At 36.7% G+C, this 22875-nt stretch overlaps 1 protein-coding gene and 1 non-coding gene across 2 annotated transcripts; one reads left to right on the top strand and one right to left on the bottom strand.

Annotated features, from left to right (window-relative positions):
- Positions 1 to 10701: 10701 nt before the first annotated feature.
- Positions 10702 to 12897, top strand: LOC113751320. Its single transcript, XM_027295287.1, has one exon. It carries the CDS (start codon positions 10702 to 10704, stop codon positions 12895 to 12897), a length of 2196 nt encoding a protein of 731 aa, XP_027151088.1.
- A 2240-nt stretch (positions 12898 to 15137) lies between these two features.
- Positions 15138 to 15244, bottom strand: LOC113754581. Its single transcript, XR_003465263.1, has one exon. It is a non-coding gene; the product is annotated as a small nucleolar RNA R71 (small nucleolar RNA).
- Between the last annotated feature and the right edge of the window lie 7631 nt (positions 15245 to 22875).

A 22875-nucleotide genomic window follows, 5' to 3' on the forward strand; every position in this document is an offset into this window, starting at 1 on the left:
AAAAAATTGATATATGCATGTCACAATCAAAAAGTATATATTACTGGCAATTTCACTATTTAAAAAGATATTAGTGAACTAGAATATTAAATTACTTAACATTTAAAATTTACCCCAAAAATAAAGAAAATATTATTTTTTTAATGTATAGTTGATTAATCACTATGTCATTACGATTTGAATTTTATACTATTGTTATTAAAAATTATTTTATTTTATGCTCTAGACATATTGATTTAAGTAATATATGAAATAGTCTATTCACGTAGATAACATATACTTTGTTATAGCAGAGACCTTATGATCATTATTACTTCCAAAACAAAAAAAAAGGTTGAATAAATAAAGAATAAGTTTAAGAACATTAGTTAATATATAGATATTAATAACAAAGAGAAGATAATAGTTATTTACATGAGAGAAGGGAGAAAATTTAAAAATATAAAGAAAAGGGACAAGCAGAAAAGGGCCAAAAAGGAGAAAAGATAAACAAAATAATAATTAATATAGAAGGGGCATTTTTGTCCTAAAACAAAAATAGGGGGTAAAGTGCCTATTTCTTGAGTTGAAGTGACTAAAGTGCAACTGAAGGTAAAGTTCAGGGGTTTAATGCTTTAAAAATATAAAGAAAAGGGACAAGCAGAAAAGGGCCAAAAAGGAGAAAAGATAAACAAAATAATAATTAATATAGAAGGGGCATTTTTGTCCTAAAACAAAAATAGGGGGTAAAGTGCCTATTTCTTGAGTTGAAGTGACTAAAGTGCAACTGAAGGTAAAGTTCAGGGGTTTAATGCTTTTAGCCCTAATTGCAGATAACTAAAATCATAAATGAAGATACGTCTTTTTAAAAGAAGCCTTCAAACTATTCAACCAATATACATAATTGAACTTAAAAAAAGACTAGTTATATAAATTATCTCTAATTCTGCATGCCGAATTACTTCAAAATGAACAATTTACAACTCAAACCAAACAAACTACTCAAGGGAAAAAAGTTTAAAACATTTAAAGCAATGGAGTTTGAAGCAAAGAAGAATAAAAAACCAACCTGAAAGTTGAAAGCATCCTTCCAAAAATGTTGCATATGTCTTCAAGTAGATATTGGATGGTTCCATTCATTTGCCAAGTTACATTTTGGAAGGGGATGCATTCTCAGTTGTCAAACTTATCCTAAGTCATGAAAACATTCTCTTGGATATTGGCTTGATAATTGAGGATGTTCGTTTAACTTTGTTAGAACACTATATTATTGATGTAAATTGGATTGCTAGACAAGTTAATGAGGTTGTGCATAGTTTAACTCACTTTGCAAAATCGGGCAACTTTGCAGAATTTTTTTGAAACTCCCCACCAATCTTTGTCAAACAAATGGTACTGGATGAATTCCTACAATCTCATTAATACAATTATTCTTGTTTTCTATAAAAGGGGGGGGGGGAATTGGCGTTTTGGTCCCCAATTTATAAACCATTCGCGAAATTAGTCCCCAATCTATTTTCAAAAACAAATGTGGTCCCCAATCTATTCAATTTTGCTCGAAAGTGGACAATTGACGGGTTTTCTTCAATTTTTGCCTGAAACAAGTCATGTGAGAGCACGTGCCGGCACTTAAAATCTCGTTTCAATTTTTTAAAAGTGGAAACTTGTAAAAAATTATTTTGAGCTTTCTGGTCCCCTTTTTTTTATTAACAAAGACAAAACACAATCAGCAAATGGAGTTAATTATATTAATTAGTATTAGTGTACTATATAATTAGGTTATTGCTATGTGGAAGAACAAAATCAACCCAGACTTTCTTTCTTTCTTTCATTCTCTCTGCTCTTCCCCAACTGAAGAAAAACCCCTTGTGGCCAAATTCACCTTTTAAGAAACAAAGACTTGTAGAGATCGGGATTGAAGAGCTTCGTGTTTCCTTCATCCATTCACACTTGTGGCAAAATTTTGACAGATTTGTCTTCTAATCTTGTTTTATGTAGTCATGGTACTAGAAAAGTTTTGCCACTGTAAGTTGCAAGAAATGATGATTGCCTCTTGGACACACAGTAGTCCTGGAAGAAGGCATTTTAGTTGCGGCATGAAAAAGGTATGGGCTATCTCAAATTCTTGCTTCAGCTTTTGAATTTGAAGTTTTTTCTAAAGCATTATTTTCTTGACTGTGAAGGGCAGAAGAGATGAACAAGGTTGCAACTATTTTGAGTGGTATGATCCGGTAATGTGCCAAAGATCCATTGCTTTGATTCCTAATTTGCTGCAGAGCAAGAATGCTAAGGATGCCACAATTGAAAGACTAAGAGTAAGGGAAAGAAAATTAGTCTATGCAATTGTGTTGTTGGTACTGTTGTTGTTGTTGTTGTTTATTTTGCTGGTGTAAAAAGCCAGAAATTAGGATGGAATAGCTTTGGTTTAGCATATTGTAACAAGCTACTAGTGATCATTTTGTGGTTCAAACTAATAGCTAAAACACATTCATTCAGAATTTTGTAGTTTTTGCTTGGAGTGGGTGAATGTGTAGGCTGGGATGTATTATCTTGCTAGTATGTATTGTAAACTGTAGTGGACAATTCTTGATGCCAAAATGATCAGCCTTTCAGGATTTTTTGAGCCTCTATTTAATAGTGATTTAACATTTGAATTAGTAAATATCTGTCAAGCATCTTATTACACATGTAAAGCGATGGCAATTTAGAGGCCAAATGAAGGCATTATTTTGAAATTATCCCTGTAAAACACAAGTGCATTCGCAAATGAAACCTAGATATTCATAACTCAATTGAGAAAGGAAACTGTAGCAATTCTTCCCAAAAATCATTAATAATTATGAAAACATAACATAATCTTGCAATTTAGTCATTACAACCATCAAAAAGGTATATTTTCCCTGCCCAAATTGTTTACAAAATATAAATAGACGTGGTTATATTGCCAAGAATTCTGGCTGCATTACTTCCAATACAACAAAAGAAATACATATGTATCCACACCAACAGCACAGTCATCAACAAAAGAAGTACACAATTAGTTTACTTTTGCTTTTCCTTTAACATTGGACTTGTCACCACGTTCACTACTAGAAGTTAGCCAAGAGGTCCTTGGGAGTTTGAGATGCATTTGAACGTCCCTGATTATAAATGGTGTAAAAGAAAAGGGACTAACTATGGGTTGACTGATACGTGCCACATGTGGATTTCGAATTCCAAAAACCTCATCTAAGTTTGGTTTAGCAGTAGGGGCAGAAGAAATTATGTGCAAAAGAAATACTCAATAACGTTGTTCTCAGTAGCTTGTTGGCTATTTTGTGATGAAGTTGCTTTCTGTCCTGCACTTCTGGTGCCTTTTCCCTGCATAATAGTGGTATGAGTAATGAGTATGCGTAGTAGTTATGTTGGTAAGAATATGAAATCAAATTCAAGTTAGAAAAAAACTATACAGCTTTATTCACTGCTCTTCTTGCTATCTTCTTAGCATTAGAGCTAATGCCTTGAACTTGGAATATGAAAATAAAACCATTATCATTAAACAAATAGACAATCATAGTACTTGAATTCAAATATATCAGATCTTATCACTCATAGAGATGCTATGATTTGCATCCATTTGTGACAAGTCCCCTACACATTGTACTTCAAGCAATCCATCCTGAATTTGTTATAGGCTTACATCTTCACTCTCATGAACATTCGCACTTCTTTGACTAGATGTACCATATTTTTCTTGTCTAAATTTGCATGTTCTTGTGTTATGACCTTTTTGCCTACAGTATGTACATTTACTGATTTGTCTAAATCTTCTTACTTTTACTCTTTTATCTTTCATTTCCTGCACCTCATTAGCAGATTTCCTCTGTTTTTTTGGATCTTATTGGTGCTCTTCCATATGTTGGTAGGAATGGTGGTTAGATATTCACATATGCCCAATCTTGCTCTCCATTAAGAGGTAGTATGCATGGCTCATAACACTTGAGATAAATTTTTGCATGCACTATAGCAATCATCAACATACTCCATTGGATCCTTCATTGCAACCCACAGTGCTGAAATTGCATGATAGCAAGGTATCCCTGTCAAGTCCCATTTCCTAAAAGAGCATGTCTTCTCTTCAATATTAACTGTATGCTTTTCACCATAGGGATCAGCAACTTCATAATTAACTTCGTTGGATTTGCAAGGCACATAGTAAGTTGCCTTATCTATGTTTTCCTTCATTCTTTTCCTGATTTTTGGGTAGATTGCATATTTGTTCCATTTTCCCCTGGCTCTATCTCTATTTTCCTGCATTCCCTTTTGCTTATCACTCATTTTTATCCACTCATAGTCCCTTTCAAATTTTAAATCTTCTCTAAGTAATGTTAGAAACCAAATCCAAGTGTCTTTGATTTCTCCCTTAGTTGTTGCATAAGTTATAGGATACATTCCATTATTTGGATCTACTCTAACTGCTATTAGTAATTTCTATGTTGCCTGAATTACTTTTCTCAATTTTATTGAGAAATGGAGGTGGTTTATTATATTGATCCATCTCACTACCTTTGGCCAAATTCTTTGCAATTTTTTTAGTTCCATACCCTTGATGTCTACTAAGATAATGTTTTTAGGCTGGGATGATATTACCAAACATATGTTGGGATTTTTGGAGTTGATGAAATTCTTGAACTGTTCAAATATTTGCTTAGTAGGTTTGTCGCATGTTTAGGAACAATTAGATTTGGTGTTGGAATTTGACGTGTTTGCTTGGTGGTTGTGTTGTTGCAAATTTGGAAAATAATTGAGGAAACTACTTTTCTTTTGTTTTTTATAAAACAAGGGTAATTTAGGGTATTTGAGGAAAAATCTAGCCTAATGGACCTATTTTGTTACCTAAATAGTAAAAGCAAGGGAACTAGGCACAATTTCCAAAACTTGAGGGCAGCTCTCTGTAATTGTCAGATACTTTAGGGGAGATTTGTGAAATTATCCCATATATAAAATAAATAATTGAAAGTTCTATGTAAGGCTAAAGATGTGTACATTTGTCAATTATTTGAGTTCTATAATATGTCAAACAACTGTCAGTCTTGTTAACATTTACAATTTGTCATATAAAAGTTAACATCCTACTTAATTATTGGAGGAATAAGCTTGTACATAGAGAACCATTGGTTCGTGCATGACTTTTCCTTAAGTTAATATTTGCCCCTTGCTTTATAAAATTGTTTCTGGTAGCTGAAATTTGAAAAAGAAAAAAACAAAGGTATGTTTGTTTGGTATTAGCGAATGAATAGAATGAATATGGCGAGACTTGAGTCAACTACGGGTGTCAGATACTTTTGAGAATCTCCTCTTTTCTGTTTTTCTTTTTTCAAAAACTAACATTATTAAAATTTATGAATAATAGTGTATTATCTTCATAGAATTGGGAGTACCATTCCAATAATAAATTGTGAATATAGGGCATTTGAACATTGAGAAGCTTGTCATACATCCACATTTTTTGTGATTATAGTGACATGGTCTATGGATCAAAACATGGCTAGCGCAAGGGAGTGCCAAGGAAGGATGGAAGGGTTCAGTCACTATTTCCAATGGTATATTCGTGTATCGATTGAAGAGGAATTGAAAGACAGAAGATAGTGCTAATGGGGGAAGAGCAACTTGATTTAATCAAATTTTTTTTAAAAAAATTTGAATTGCTAAGTGAAATGGAGGAAAATTTTATGTCGATCATGCCTAATAATTGTTTCCGAACCAATGAAAAGGTTCCATGAGAACATACAAGGGTTCCACCTGATTTTATATAACATGCCAAGTGGATTTCACTTAACATGTAAATTAGTAAATGAGATCCTCATATATCCACTTGGAACTTTTCTATTGTTCCCGGATCATGTGTAATAGTTGTTTCGAACAGACATAAAATTCCTCGTGAAGCAAATGATAAGCTTTTAGTTTACTCTTCAACCCCAGTTCAAACATTTAATTGTAAAAGAAAAAAGAAAAATAGTAATCGGTTCCAGAGTTTGGATTTTACTGGTTGTGGCTGGTTTCATAAGCTCTATGAATCATCCGACATATTAACCACTAAGGTGTTAAAAATAGGAAAGAGATGCCAAAATAATAGTTGAAAAAGCAGCCAGCTTGAAGTTATAGCGTGGACTAAGTAGAAGTTAATTGCAAATGAGCATATGAATCAACTTGGCCATAGCAAACATATACATAAGCTCTGAGAGCAACTATTAGTAGAAAATATTTTGATCTTTGACCGGCAAATTAAACTTTACCCTCCCGTAGTATAGCTAATTTTTACACCATCCCTTATAGTTTTAAAAGTTATATATAATCCCTTATAATTTAGATTAAATTATCAAAGTGACGGAAATGATCATCCGTAATGGAACTTATAAAAATGTCGAAATTAGTTTTGTTTAAAAACTAAAATAGTTGGAGTGACCAAAATATATCCTTACAATATATAAGGGGCACTTTTGTTTTACTGTACAAGGCCACTTTCATCTACTCCTTCAAGGCCTTTCTCGTCATTTTGTGCTCTCAATGGTCTTGGTTTTATATGTTTTTTTGCCTGCACTTTTGTTTTACTGTACAAGGGCACTTTCATCTGCTCCTTCAAGGCCTTTCCCGTCATTTTGTGCTTTCAATGGTCTTGGTTTTATATGTTTTTTTGCCTTATGTGCTTCTGATCTTTGTCTGACGATTGTGTAAGAAGTAGAGATTTTTTAGGTTGATATTACGTTTTTGCCCTTGGTGTACTTATTGTTCCTTTGTTTACCCTTAAATAAATCTTGTTTATCTGCCTCTCTTATATTGTGTAAGAGAATATATAAGGGGCACTTTTGTTTTACTGTACAAGGCCACTTTCATCTGCTCCTTCAAGGCCTTTCCTGTCATTTTGTGCTCTCAATGGTCTTGGTTTTATATGTTTTTTTGCCTGCACTTTTGTTTTACTGTACAAGGCCACTTTCATCTGCTCCTTCAAGGCCTTTCCCGTCATTTTGTGCTCTCAATGGTCTTGGTTTTATATGTTTTTTTGCCTTATGTGCTTCTGATCTTTGTCTGACCATTGTGTAAGAAGTAGAGATTTTTTAGGTTGATATTACGTTTTTGCCCTTGGTGTACTTATTGTTCCTTTGTTTACCCTTAAATAAATCTTGTTTATCTGCCTCTCTTATATTGTGTAAGAGATATCGTGTAAGAAGTAGAGATTTTTTTAGGTTGATATTACGTTTTTGCCCTTGGTGTACTTATTGTTCCTTTGTTTACCCTTAAATAAATCTTGTTTATATGTCTCTCTTATGGATATGGATTGGCCTTTTTTGTCAATTCCTTTGACAAGATTGCTGGGTCAAATCAACGAACAGTAATTCCACCATACAATTTACACTTTTCTCCTCAAAGATGCCTTTCTTGTGGATTATGAGCTTTTAGGTTGAGGCTATTACTGGAAAGTTAAATTTTTCTTGCCCCTTTGCATGTATCTGCTGTTTCCAATGCCATATTCACCGCTATTGTCTCTGCGTCTATATGTTCTCCACTCAGCAAATATATAGATTTATTTCATACGCATATGCTATTGTTTCTCAATTAGCTTTCTGCTGCTTCCCTTTGCTTCGTTTGCATTTCCACTGCTGGTACTCATCGTTCTGTTCTGCTCTCTTTTACTTTGTTTCATCGTTTTTGTTCCATGAATAGCTGCTGATCACCTGTTTACCTCTTGGTTTCCATGTTTTCCTTATGCATGTTTATGTTCCTTGTACGTTAATCTTTTGCATGCATGTGCTTTTGACGTTATATTGCCTTTTTTTTGCAGCAGTTGTTCAATACTTTTAGCCATCTTTTGTTGGGTAATACTTTCTCTTACATCTTTGACTACTTTAACTGCAATTTTCTGCACTTTTATAGTTGCACCAACTTCCGTTGCTCTTTGCATTCATGCTTTTTTCCCAAACACCATTATCTCCACTTCTGCTTGTTTAGTATATTCAGTTAAACGATAGGATGAGTAGTTGTACCGATAGTCATAAGGTAGTTACGCAAAAGGCTATACGCAATCAGAGGTTAAGGGAGAAATATGCTATGTCATCGCCTGAGGAGAAAGAATTACACCGTCTAAAACAGAGAGAGGCGTATCAAAAGAGGAAAGCCAAAAAAAATTCCACTAATTCGTCTGATCAAAAACAAACCACCACTGGAGGTACCCTTCAGCTGTGCGATGAAGTCCAACTCACTCTTGATGCAGGTGCAGAAGCTATTTCCTCTATTCGCTTATTTAAACTTAGTATTATATTATATTAATATATTTGAATTCCACTTTTATGAATATTGATTATTCAACGCAAATATTTTTTGCTCCAAAATAGTGATTAAAGAACCTGCCAAGTGTTTTCAACAATGTACTGAGGATGCAAATATATCAGCTACCACCAATGTTCATCACCAACTCCAGGGTGGGATACCTGCATACTTGTATATACTTATAAATGTAGTATTACATTTTATGAAATTGTATTTGTATTCTATTGCACTGGTATTCCATTTTTGTTATTCTCTCAAATTTGTCTGCTTCTTTAGATACACAGGAACTTTATCATGACCAATCTTCGCAACAAACTATGCAACCCCAATTGCAATCTAATGACTTCCCACAAACAGTTGTGCTCCAGCCTATGACAAATCAAGGTTAATTTATTCAGTTATTTAATCATTTCGTCCTGCATTTCATACTTCTTATTTTAATCTTACACTTGATTATCTGATCATTGATTATATACTTATCATTATGAAATTTATAGTTACTGTGACCATTGCTCAGCAGCCTAGACTACAATGTCTTCACCAATCCTTACAGTCAAACACAGAACGAAATCAAGGTTGATTTTGATAAGTACATAAAACTTTTTGTATTTTATAACCATAAATAATTGTTAACTACTCTTATATAGCAGGTGAATCTCCAATTTGCACCAACTGTTATAGGTACATTTCCGATGTTGTGCAAGATACACCAGGTTTGTCAATGATGGTTTGACTGTTTACATTGTTAGCTTCTATTACTTTATGAATCATCTTAACAAAATGTCCCATTGCATTCTTTTATGTTCTTGTAGGCATTGCTATGGTGCCTTCTCTCAGTGACACCATACAATCAAGTATCAGAGATCATAATGTTTCCATTAAAGGTTTATTATGCTATTCATGGAATTTTTGTTCCACTGTTTCTTCTGTCTCAATAAATTCCTTTATCTATAAATGTATTCTTATATCAATAACTTCTCTTTATCTGACATAATTCTTACCGCAGTTGTATCCACTCAGCAACAAACATCTGCCAGATCTCGAAAAAAGAAGACGAAGACTAAAAAACGTATGCAACATGGTAGAATTTTATCAATCCTGTCTGTTGTATACTCTTTATAGCCTGTTCTTCAACTCAATATATACCATCAGTTACCTTCACCTTTTTGATTCATTAATAATATATGTCAGGTGAAACAACAAACGGAACTCAAGCACTCAAATTAATCAGTAATGAACCAGATGAATTGCCTGAGGTTCCTGACTGTCAGTACTGCGGTGCTAAAAGATTCCATTTTGAGACACCAAGTTTCTGTTGTTCTGATGGTGAAGTTATCCTGCATGAAAACAAATTACCAGACATTTTGGTTGAGCTGTATACGGGAAACACAGAGGATGCAATATCTTTTCGTACATATGTTCGAACATATAATAATATGTTCGCTTTTACTTCTTTTGGAGTTCACTATGACAAGGCCTTATGCAAGAGAACTAATGGTATCTATACATTCAAAATCCAAGGACAGACGTATCACTTCATCAATGAATTGATTCCCCACGGAGGATCTGGCATGTATCTGCAACTTTATTTTCATGACACAGATCATGAATTACAGAATAGGCTAGCATTTTCAGAGAGAGTCACAATAAATATAGGCTCTGTTTGGATTGTAAATTATTTGAGATATTTTTACTGTAACACTTTTTGTGATGTGATGTATGTGAGATAAAAAGGTAATTGGGAAGGTAAAAATGTGTATTGGAAATTGTAATGATGATGTAAGCAAATATATTTGGCCAAATAAATTGCTGTCCAAACAAACCCTATAGTCTCTAAACTCATGGATGTGATGAAGCAAAATCCTTATGCCTGTTTTTTTCGAAGTTTACGCAATGTTCCAGATTTAGACTCATATCAGATTATTCTCAGATCACATTCTACTACTGATCAAAGAACTTACAATAAGCCTATAGTTTCTCAAATTGCTGCTCTATAGATTGAAGGTGAAAATCCAACAGAAGCTTATACTAGACATATACAAGTATATACAGAAGAAGGCCAGAGCCATCGCGTACAGTACTATTATGGCTGTTACGATCCTCTCCAATATCCTCTGCTATATCCTCTTGGAGAAACAGGCTGGCACCCAGGAATTCAGAGATCAGGAAATGTGAATCCAAAGAAACGTAAAAGAGCAGAAAGAAAGAAAAAAATGCACAGTGACATTAACCAGTTTTACATCACCTGAAGAGCTCTTCAGCTCAGAGCAATAAGGTACATTTTCCTTAGCTATTTTGCACAAGTTTACTATCAGCATCAAAATTTTGTCTGAATGCATTTTATATATTTGATACTCATGCTTTAAAACTACCTCTGCAGCTTTTCAGCAACACGAAAATTCAAAGGAGTTCGTGTCAATGAGAGAATATTATGCCTACAAGTTTCAGATCAGAAAAGAATACAGTCCAAATATTCTGAACGCTGGCCGCCTACTACAACAATTCGCTGTAGATATGTATGTCAAGCTTGAAACTCAAAGACTTGACTTCTACAGAAGCAAGCAATTGCTTATTCAAAGAGAACAACTCCAAGGCTTGATGGACTCTGTAATTCAAGGGCAATCACAAGGTTCTAAAGTAGGCCAGCGTGTACTCTTACCTGCTTCATTTATAGGAGGGCCTCGAGACATGAAAAAGAGATATATGAATGCTATGGCCTTAGTTCAGAAATTTGGAAGGCCTGATTTATTTCTTACTATGACATGTAATCCTTCATGGCCAGAAATTAAGGAAAACATGCTGCCTACTGATGAAACACAAAACAGAATCGACTTATGTGCTCGGGTGTTTCAGGCTAAATTGGAAATGCTAAAGGAAGAGCTATTCAAGAAAGAAATTTTCGGTCAAGTTGCAGCATACACCTATGTGATTGAGTTTCAGAAACGAGGCTTGCCACATGCTCACTTCCTTATTATTCTGAAACCCAATTCAAAGCTATACTCTCTTGATTCCTATGATCAAATAGTCTCTGCTGAACTACCAGATGAAGGTACACACAAGCATTTGTTTAAAATGGTCCGTAAGCATATGATGCACGGACCTTGTGGCAGTAAAAATCCTAACAATGTCTGCATGCAAGGTAAAAAGGTCAGATTTTGTAAGAACAAGTATCCAAAGCAATGGGCAGATTCTACAACTCATGGACAGAATGCTTATCCAATATATCGCCGAAGAAATGATGGAAAAATAGTTCATGTTCGAGGTCAAGAACTGGATAACAGATGGGTAGTACCACATAATCCGTACCTATTGGCAAAGTTCAATTGTCATATCAATGTTGAAATCTGTTCTACCATCAAAGTTGTCAAATACATGTTCAAGTATATTTTCAAAGGACATGACAAAATCCATTTTCGAGTTAACTCAGATACTTCAGAACAATGCATTGACGAAATCAAAGAATATCAGACAGCAAGATGGGTATCTGGTATTGAAGCTATGTGGCGCATATACAGATTTACTCTCAATGAAATGCATCCTTCGGTTATGAATTTACAGTTACACTTACAGAATTATCAATCCATGAGCTTCAAGGACAATGAAGACATCAGAGATTTATTGAAAAATCAGTTCAAGAAAAGGACCATGTTAACAGAGTTTTTCTATATGAATGCAACAGATGATTTAGCAAAAGCTTTAAAATGCACATACAAGGAGTTTCCTCAACATTTCGTTTGGCATCCAGATAAGAAGTATTGGTCGGCAAGGAAACAGAAAGACTGTATTGGAAGAATTGTTGCAGCAAATCCAAATGAAGGAGAGCGTTATTTTCTGCGGCTACTCTTAATCAATGTTAAAGGACCAACTTCATTTGATGATCTCAAAATGATAGACAATAAATACGCAAATAGCCTTCAAGAAGCAGCAATACTCAGGGGATATTTTGAATCGAACAATGCACAGCAACAATGCCTCGAAGAAGCAGCACTCTATCATATGCCTCACACTTTCAGAAGACTTTTTGCCACAATATTAGTACATTTTCCGCCAGCAAATCCTAGACAGCTTTGGGAAAATTTTGAAGAATCTTTATCCGAAGATTTTTATCATCAGCCTCATTTGCAAAGTGATCAGATACAACTAAATGTGCTTCATGAAATAAGTAAGTTCTTACAATCAATGGGCAAGAATAGCAATAGTTACGACTTAGTTCCACGAATTCTGAGGTTGAATCCAGCAGACAGAGAAACAAGAGATACTATGAGTGAAACTCAGATTATTATCTCAGATGAAGATATTGCATCCATTAGTCGGCTAAATATGGAACAGAAACTTGCATTTGATATAATTACAGCTCATGTATACAACAATCACAAAGGATCTTTCTTCTTAGACGGACCAGGAGGGACTGGCAAAACATTTTTATACAAAGCTCTATTAGCTGATATCAGATCCAGAGGTTTCATAGCATTGGCTACAGCATCAAGCGAAGTTGCAGCATCAATACTTCCTGGAGGACGAACAGCGCATTCGCGCTTCAAAATACCAATCAATATGGACACAAGCAATATGTGTACTGATAGGTTGCGATTTATTCAATTATTTTATTATTAATTTCTCCTATTATCTAACCTGATGTGGATTAATTGTTGGATTCTACTCACTTTTAGTATTTGGCATTTATTTCAGGGAGTAGAACAAAAATATGATAACAAGTACCAATTTGACAGAAAAGGAGTGCAAGTAGCAGCGCTTGTCCCAAGGGCAATTTTGGAAAAGAAAAATCTTTGGGCCCTTTCTTTTGGGCATGGGCTAAACCGAAGAAGGGTTGGTTCCTTTCCTAGCTGGAGCGCCGCACAGGAGAGGCTTCTTCCTCTCTGGAAGGAGAGCCGCCGCGCAGCCTTGAAGACATTAGATAGGAATAGAGCAAACAATGGCAGACAACTCTTAGCTTAGTCTTTTGACTTTTCCTTGTGGGCTCAAGTAGCTTTTCCTTTTCCTTCTGTATGATTGGACAAGTAGAAACCATAGAATCAATTGCTGTAGCTTTGCTATCTTTTCAAACATTGGAATCGAATTGAATTTCCCCAATTTCAAGGGACAGTGGCCGCGGATCTCTTTACAATTTCTTGTGGGTTTTTCGCATCGAACATGAGCTAATTTTCTCAATCTAGCCGAGGGATAACGGAGGCTTTGGTTCGCCTAAAATTGTGAGATCGATTTAATTTTACCTTTTTCTTTTATTTATTGATATTCACATATTCCTTGGTTACAGTGCTTATGATTGTTTAATTAATTGATTGTCTTGAATCCGGATAATTAGTTAATTTGATAATCTATTGTCAATTGGGACGTTAAATCCGTAATTGTTTAATTGTCTCAAAATAGTGATAACTGGCATGATTGGGTTTGTGTCAGGGGAATACGCGGGCTAACCTAAAATAACCCTGGTAGTGTGTTATTTGGTTAGAATAGGGCTCCTCTAATACGTAAGACAATTGGGAAATTAAATTTTACGGGCGTACCTAAGATTATTTCTCAATTAAAGTAGTGATTAACGGGCGTATCTTAATCACCGACACAGTAAGGAGGGGTTGACTGCCATCGCTTGTTTGGTAGTTATAACCTATTTATTAATAAATAATTGGAATTGCCTTTGCATCGATGATCAATTAGGTGAACCTTTGCTGAAGTTATTTCTTGGCTAGATCGTTAATTAATATTACCTTGATTTTGGTGAATTGCCATTTGACTTTTAGTTGCCTATTTTATTTTATTTTTAATTATTTTCTTGTTTTAATTGTTTTAGGCCTTTAATTATTGTTACTCTAAGTTCAGTGAATTGTTGTTTAATTTCTAGTTAGTTATTTATTTTTATTTTCTTATTTGAATTTATTTGATTGTCGTCGTTCCTACAAAATCACCCTCCTGTGTTACTTTGGATTTCTCAAGAAACAAATATACTCAGTCCCTGTGAATGCGAACCTACTTGCCCTGTCTACAAATTCATAATTATTTGTGAAAAATAACCATCCCATTCGGGTATATCGGATCAAGCAAACTCTTCGGGAACAGGATGAATCAAGTAACCCATTGCACACCTAGAATCCCTACTCCAGTACTTGGAATTGGGTTTTGGTCATTTTAACTGGCAATTAGGTTTAATTTTATTATTGTGCAGGTTTCGACAACCTGTCAATTTTTGGCGCCGTTGCCGGGGACTGGCGTTATTATTTGCTTCTTTTTAAATTCATTTCTGATCTAACTTTCTGGTGCTTTTCAAGTGTATGCCTCGTTCTTCTCGTACAGGTGAATTAATTTTCGACCCCGAGGTAGAGAAGACTGCGCGTAGGACAAGAAAAGAGACCAGACAGCTCCGAGAGGAGCACTCCAGTGCTGCATCTCAGAAACCTGAGCCAGAAGTTGAACCAACAGATTCGTTTGGCGACACTTCAAGTGACTCTGACCAAGAGGAAGGAACCATGACTAATGCACGAACATTAAGGGAGTTGGCTGCTCCTGATTTAAATCAGCAGCCTTTATGCATTACCTTCCCCACCCTAAATGATAACACTCCATTTGAACTAAAATCTGGACTGATTCATCTTTTACCCTCTTTTCATGGTTTACCAGGTGAAGAGCCGTATAAGCATCTGCAGGAGTTTGATGTCGTGTACAATAGTATGAAACCCCCGGGAATCACAGAAGAGCAAATAAAAATGAGGGTATTTTCCTTTTTCTTGAAGGATTCTGCAAAGGACTGGCTGTACCACCTGCCACCAGGTAGCATCACCACGTGGGATCAATTGAAGAAAAAAATTTTAAATAAATATTTTCCTACGTCCAGGGCTGCAAGTCTAAGGAAAGAAATTTGCGGGATCAAGCAGCACCCAGGGGAGTCACTCTATGAGTATTGGGAGCGATTTAAGAAGTTGTGCAGCAAGTGCCCCCAGCACCAAATAAGTAAGCAGTTGCTCATACAGTATTTTTGTGAGGGGCTCCTTTTCAGAGACATGAGCATAATTGATGCTGCAAGTGGAGGGGCACTGGTGAACAAAACCCCTCGGGAAGCAAGGGAGTTAATAGAGGGGATGACAGAAAATTCACAACAATTCGGTACGAGAGAGGATGTCCCAATACGCAAGGTGAATGAGGTAGAGACATCCTCTATCCAGCAGCAGCTAACTGAGTTGACCTCGTTTGTTAGGCAACTGGCTGTAGGAAATACATTTCAGGCCAAGGTGTGCGGGATTTGCACTGATATGGGTCATTCTACAGACATGTGTCCAATGATGCAAGAGGAGGGTGCAGAGCAAGTGAACATGACAGGTCACGTGCCCGCGCCAAGAAGGCCCTATGACCCCTATTCAAGTACCTACAACCCTGGTTGGAGGGACCACCCTAACCTCAGCTATGGAGGGAACATACAGTCCAATTTCGTGCCTAATAGACAACAAGGGTACCAGCAGCAGTACCAACCCCGACCACCTCCACCACCGAGCTCTAGTCCATCTTTGGAGGAGATGATGAAACAACTAATAACAACCATCTCGCAAAATCAGCAAAGGACAGATTCGGAAATGCAAGACATAAGAAATCAGATGAATCAAATGACCACAAAAATCAACCGTTTGGAGTCCTAAGTAAATGGAAGATTGTCATCCCAATCTGAACTGAACCTGAAGAATGTAAGTGCAATAACTTTAAGGAGCGGGAAGGAAGTTCAGGGGCCCGAACTCGTGACTCCAAAGGATAAGGACGAAGAGAAGATTGAGAAAGAACTTGAGGCAGAGAATACAAGTACCAAAGATCCAAGGTACTCCTTGACCCGATTATAGATGTTAAAACTAATCCTCCTCCATTTCCTTGCAGGTTGGAGAAACCGAAGAAGCAGGACAAAGAGAAGGAGATCCTAGAGGTGTTCCGCAAGGTAGAGATCAATATCCCCTTATTAGATGCCATCAAACAATTGCCGAAGTATGCAAAATTTTTGAGAGACCTATGTGTCAACCGAAAGCGGCTGAGGGGAGACGAAAGGATCATTGTTAGGAAGAATGTGTCAGCAGTTCTCCAAAGGAAGCTTCCACCAAAGTGCGGGGATCCAGGTAAGTTTACTGTCCCATGTAAGATAGGTAATACTCTAATTAGGAATATCCTGCTGGACTTAGGAGCATCGATCAACGTAATGCCTAAATCTATGTATGCTTCTCTGAACCTCGGTCCATTAAAAGAAATCGAAATAATAATTCAATTAGCTGACCGAACAAATGCATACCCTGATGGGTTGATAGAAGATGTGCTGGTTAAAGTTAATGAATTGATATTCCCGGCTGACTTTTATGTACTTGACATGGATGATGATCATTCCCCTGACCCCTCACATTTGCTACTAGGTAGACCCTTTTTGAGCACAGCACAGACAAAAATTGACGTTAATAAGGGTACATTGTCCATGGAATTTGATGGAGAACTAGTCCACTTTAATATTTTCAATACAATGGAACATCCGGTTAACTCTCACCCTGTGTTTGCTATTCATGCTATTAATCCCTCTGTGCAAGAATTTTCTGAGTTTGCTTGTAAGGATAAATTCAAATTTACTGAGAACAAGTATAAGGGGATGGAAGTACTGTATGAGGTGAAAAGGAGTAGAAAATTAAGAAAGGAGGCTGTCCTCAAAGGCTATTTGGATCCTGGAGGAGGGCCACCGATTTCCAGGAAAACTGAGTCACACCCAGATTGAAGAGTGGTGTTCAATGTCTAGCCAAAGACGTTAAAGAAAGGCGCTCATTGGGAGGCAACCCAATTATTTCTTTTAATTATTTTTTTTGATTTCGTGTGATAGTATAAATATGTTTCCCTTGAATTTGACTAATTTCGGGTTTCAATTTTCGTTTTTGATGATTTGTAGGTGTCTTTCTGTCATAACGCGCCCGCATCATGACGTCTAGAGAGTTCACGGTCAGAATCATCAGAAGGGATTCCTGCCCTCATGACGTGCCCGTGTCATGACCCATGAAGAGCTCAAGGTCAGAGAGCTCCCCCGTTCTCATTCCGTGCCTTCGTCAGAGAGCTAAAGGTTGAGTTTTGCAATTGTTATAGGAAAAAAATTTAATTAAAAAAAATTTTAATTTAAAATTAAAAAAAACTAAAAATTTTTTTTTTTTCCTTTTCACCGTAGCTTAAATTTCTAAAAAAAAAAGAAAAAAAATCTCTTTCTTTTTCCTTCTTTTCTTTTCTTTCTTTTTCCTTCTTTTCTTTTCTTTCTTTTTCTTTCTTTCTTTCTTCTTTCTTTCTTTCTTCCCTGCTGCCCCTGTTCGCCCTTTCTTTCTTTTCGTCTGCGCACGCCGCCGTTTCCATCCGCCACCTCCCGCTCCTGCCCGCCGCGACGCACGGCTGTCCACGACTCCGCATGAAGGCCACGCGCACGCGGCCCGTTGCACCTCGTCACCGCTGCGCACTTTGAGCTTCATCTCTACTCGCGCCATCAGTAGTCCACCTCGCACGCCGCGGCCCATCACCTCCATCCCAGCTCCAGCCCCACTCACCTCCAGCTCATCCGCAGCCCCATCTCGACGCGCCACCTCCATTAGCTCACGAAGCCCAGGTTAAGCTCGCCGCGATTGTCACCGCGGCTACTTTCTTCCACCGCAGCCCAATCCACCAGTGCTCCACTTTCGCCTCCAGCTTGGTCTCCACAGTCGCGCGCAACCCACCTCGCCTGCGCACGCCACCCACTACTGTCCCCTTTCATTTGGTTGTCGTCCAAGGTGGAGGTAATTGGAACTTGTCCCCCAATCTCTTAATAACTAATTGGTGCTACCTGGGTTGCTCAATAGTTAATGTTGTTGACGGTTGGAGTTTATTTTCTCAATTGGTGAATTCCATCAGTGGTACTGGTCGGACTATTTTCGCTTGGAATTGCTATTTCTTTTGGGTTGGGTGAAATTGTGCAATTAATTGGCCAACTGGAGCCATTTGTTGGGACTTTGGGTGAGCTGAAATATCGCACTTGTTTGTTAAATTGGGAGGTTTCTATGCCATTTACATTGCTTGTTCCAGTTGGGTGCATCTGATTGAATTGCTAGGGTTGCTAATTGCACTATTTTAGAGGTTGTTTTGCTGCCTTGGTTGTTGACTGGATTTAAGTTAACAATTTGAAGAATACTCTGCCCATTTGTTTCACTTGGTTGACGTTTTGGGTGGCACGAGGGCACTTGAATCTACTCATTGGCATCGGTCCAATTTAAGTGATTAGTCGGTGCCAAATTGGCTGCTGACTTAGGTTGCTATTTGGGTGACTGTTTGAGTGAGAGCTAAATGTTTTTATTGATTTGTTACTGTCTAATTTCTGCACTGCTATCGCTGATTTTGAGTTCAAACGGTAACTGGCCAACTGGAGCCATTTGTTGAGATTTTGGATGGACAGAGTTTTGCATTTTGCTGGTTGAATTGAGTTAAGATGTCTCAACACTTGGGTGCATACTTCCGCCACATCGGTTTTCCTCCACCGTTCCCGCCTATCCCTTCGTCACTCGAGAGGGAAGTTTCATTGTTCTCTTCACTTTAATTACTTTATTACCTCCACTGTAGGATTTAGGTGTGGGGGGGAGCAGTTATCTAGTTTTTCTAGTTTTTAGTTTTCAGATATTTTTCTTTTATTATATATATATATTTTTTTAGTTTTTTATTTGTCTTGTTTTCAGCTTACTTTTTGTCATTTATCTGTCTAGCTCTGCCAAGTTTGATGTGGATTGTTGCCTCTATTCCTGCTATTGCCAAGTTTTAATAATAAAAGGGTATCGAGTTAATGTGGTTGAATCCAAAAACATTTCTTTGGTGAATATCGATGATTGTTATACTCTTATAATTTTTGGTTAACTTTTCTAGGCATAGGGAATGATTGTTGGCGTTTTCATGTGAATTGGTCCGGTTATTGACCTTAGTTCTCCATATTTGAAAATGAGGCTAGCAGCTGCAAATTTTCTTTTGATTTTCGTGTTATTTTGAATTTTTGGTGTTATTTGGCTGTGAATAAGAGTTGGCTGTACTCCACTAGTATTTACTACCGAGTAACCGGGGATTTTCACCAAAAGTGTCGATTCTCGCGTCAAAAAGTAGTAATTGCTATGAGTACGTGATCACGTGGCGATAGAAGCTGAGTAACCGGACTCCTTTATCTGGCAAATGTTGGAGTTCGCGTTAAAAGGCTCTAATGGCTAGCGACTAAGTCTTTTTGTTACTATTGAGAAAAGCAAAAAAAAAAAAAGAAGAAAAAAATAAAAAATAAAAAGAGAAAAGTAGAAATATGTAATAAAAAAGTGAAAGTTGTGTTAGTGTATAATGAAAGTCAGCTTGCCGATTTATGAAATTAATGTTGAAATTTTGGTTAATAGTTGGACCATTTGCTGACAAATGTTGTGCGTCATTCCTTCTTCTTAGATTAGTTAACCTGAAATTGGAGGAGTTTGTGGTTTAGAAGCTAGCCGGAATGATGTTTCTTGGATCTGGATCACTGAGACTCGATCTACGTTTTTCTTGGTGTCTTGGCAATATGGTAGATAGGGCAATAGCCACTGTCAAATATTAGTGTTTGTTTACTGTTCTCATGCTTGAGGACAAGCATGATTTAGGTGTGGGGGGAATTGATAGGTTGCGATTTATTCAATTATTTTATTATTAATTTCTCCTATTATCTAACCTGATGTGGATTAATTGTTGGATTCTACTCACTTTTAGTATTTGGCATTTATTTCAGGGAGTAGAACAAAAATATGATAACAAGTACCAATTTGACAGAAAAGGAGTGCAAGTAGCAGCGCTTGTCCCAGGGGCAATTTTGGAAAAGAAAAATCTTTGGGCCCTTTCTTTTGGGCATGGGCTAAACCGAAGAAGGGTTGGTTCCTTTCCTAGCTGGAGCACCGCACAGGAGAGGCTTCTTCCTCTCTGGAAGGAGAGCCGCCGCGCAGCCTTGAAGACATTAGATAGGAATAGAGCAAAGAATGGCAGAAACACCTCTTAGCTTAGTCTTTTGACTTTTCCTTGTGGGCTCAAGTAGCTTTTCCTTTTCCTTCTCGTATGATTGGACAAGTAGAAACCATAGAATCAATTGCTGTAGGTTTGCTATCTTTTCAAACATTGGAACCGAATTGAATTTCCCCAATTTCAAGGGACAATGGCCGCGGCTCTCTTTACAATTTCTTGTGGGTTTTTCGCATCGAATATGAGCTAATTTTCTCAATCTAGCCGAGGGATAACGGAGGCTCTGGTTCGCCTAAAATTGTAAGATCGATTTAATTTTACCTTTTTCTTTTATTTATTGATATTCGCATATTCCCTGGTTACAGTGCTTATGATTGTTTAATTAATTGATTATCTTGGATCCGGATAATTAGTTAATTTGATAATCTATTGTCAATTGGGACGTTAAATCCGTAATTGTTTAATTGTCTCAAAATAGTGATAACTGGCATGATTGAGTTTGTGTCAGGGGAATACGCGGGCTAACCTAAAATAACCCTGGTAGTGTGTTATTTGGTTATAATAGGACTCCTCTAATACGTAAGGCAATTGGGGAATTAAATCTTACGGGCGTACCTAAGATTATTTCTCAATTAGAGTAGTGATTAACGGGCGTACCTTAATCACCGACACAGTAAGGAGGGGTTGACTGCCATTGCTTGTTTGGTAGTTATAACCTATTTATTAATAAATAATTGGAATTGCCTTTGCATCGATGATCAATTAGGTGAACCTTTGCTGAAGTTATTTCTTGGCTAGATCGTTAATTAATATTACCTTGATTTTGGTGAATTGCCATTTGACTTTTAGTTGCCTACTTTATTTTATTTTTAATTTTTTTCTTGTTTTAATTGATTTAGGCCTTTAATTATTGTTACTCTAAGTTCAGTGAATTATTGTTTAATTTCTAGTTAGTTATTTATTTTTATTTTCTTATTTGAATTTATTTGATTGTCGTCGTTCCTACAAAATCACCCCATGTGTTACTTTGGATTTCTCAAGAAACAAATATACCCAATCCCTGTGGATACGACCCTACTTGCCCTGTCTACAAATTCATAATTATTTGTGAAAAAATAACCATCCCATTCGGGTATATAGGATCAAGCAAACTCTTCGAGAACAGGATGAATCAAATAACCCATTGCACACCTAGAGTCCCTGCTCCAGTACTTGGAATTGGGTTTTGATCATTTTAACTGGCAATTAGGCTTAATTTTATTATTGTGCAGACTTCGACAACCTGTCAGTACTGTCAGCAAACAGAGTGCATTAGTAGATTTGCTTCGACAAGCAAAGCTAATAATCTGGGATGAAGCTCCAATGATGCACAAAATTGGAATTGAACGTGTAGACAAACTACTAAGAGACTTAATGGACACAGATGATCTTTTTGGAGGCAAAATCATAGTTTTCGGCGGCGATTTTTGTCAGGTACTTCCTTTATATGGCCTTATTTGCATAAACTCAAACTCAAACAAAATATGAGAGCTGTTGCTGATCCCAATTTTACTAATTATTTGCTTCGTATAGAAAACGAAACTGAATCTTTTGTCAACAACAACAATATTCAAATTCCTGAAGACCTGCTCATACCATACACCACTGAAGAGCAATCACTCAACAGCTTAATTCATACAGTGTTTCCAGACTTGAAAAGTTGTTCAAAAGAAGATTATTCATGGACGAATCGAGCAATTCTTACAACTAAAAATGACTTTGTCGACGACATCAACAGTGCATTGATAGAAGAATTTTCAGGGAATGCTTCTGAATACATTAGCAGAGATAAAATAGCAGACACTTCTCAGCAGGCTATCCTAGAAGATTTTGTTAACAGCATTACACCAAATGGTTTCCCTCCACACAAAATACTGCTAAAACCAAACTCTCCGATCATGTTACTCAGAAACATAGATCCTCCAGAAGGCCTTTGCAATGGGACAAGGCTCATGTGTAGATCTCTACGACCAAATATAATAGAGGCAGTCATCAGCTGTGGTGAATTCACAGGAAAAGAAGTTTTCCTGCACAGAATATGTTTCAAATCAGATAGTGACCCAGACTGTCCAATAGCTTTTGAAAGAATGCAATTTCCAGTTCGTTTATGCTTCGCCATGACAATAAATAAGGCTCAGGGTCAGACCTTAGATTATGTTGGGGTTTACCTTCGTGAGCCAGTCTTCTCTCATGGCCAACTCTACGTAGCTCTTTCTAGAGCTAGAAACAGCAAATCTGTCAAAATGTTGATCAAGCCTTCTCTTTCTGATGTCAGCTTGGATAATATTACACCTAACATAGTTTATACTGAAATTTTAGAATCAGCACGGCTATAATACTTCATCAATACTTTGATGCTTGCATTTTTCCAACAGCATTTTTTTTCTATCATTGACATTAACTCATCATACCTGTGCTGATTTCAATTTCTAAGAACACCATTTGCTCATTACTATCTGCAATTCACTCATCGCACATATTCCACAATGTATAATTCTAATCTTACTTCAACTCATCTTTGTATTCACTAATTTCTATTTTGATATTAAAACTGTCTACAGATTGTGACCA

Source organism: Coffea eugenioides, chromosome 11 (genome assembly GCF_003713205.1).
Source record: "Coffea eugenioides isolate CCC68of chromosome 11, Ceug_1.0, whole genome shotgun sequence".
NCBI lineage: Eukaryota > Viridiplantae > Streptophyta > Magnoliopsida > Gentianales > Rubiaceae > Coffea > Coffea eugenioides.

Coding starts and splice junctions, on each gene's coding strand:
- LOC113751320 (XM_027295287.1), top strand. CDS start 10,702: ATGAGAGAATATTATGCCTACAAGTTTCAGATCAGAAAAGAATACAGT.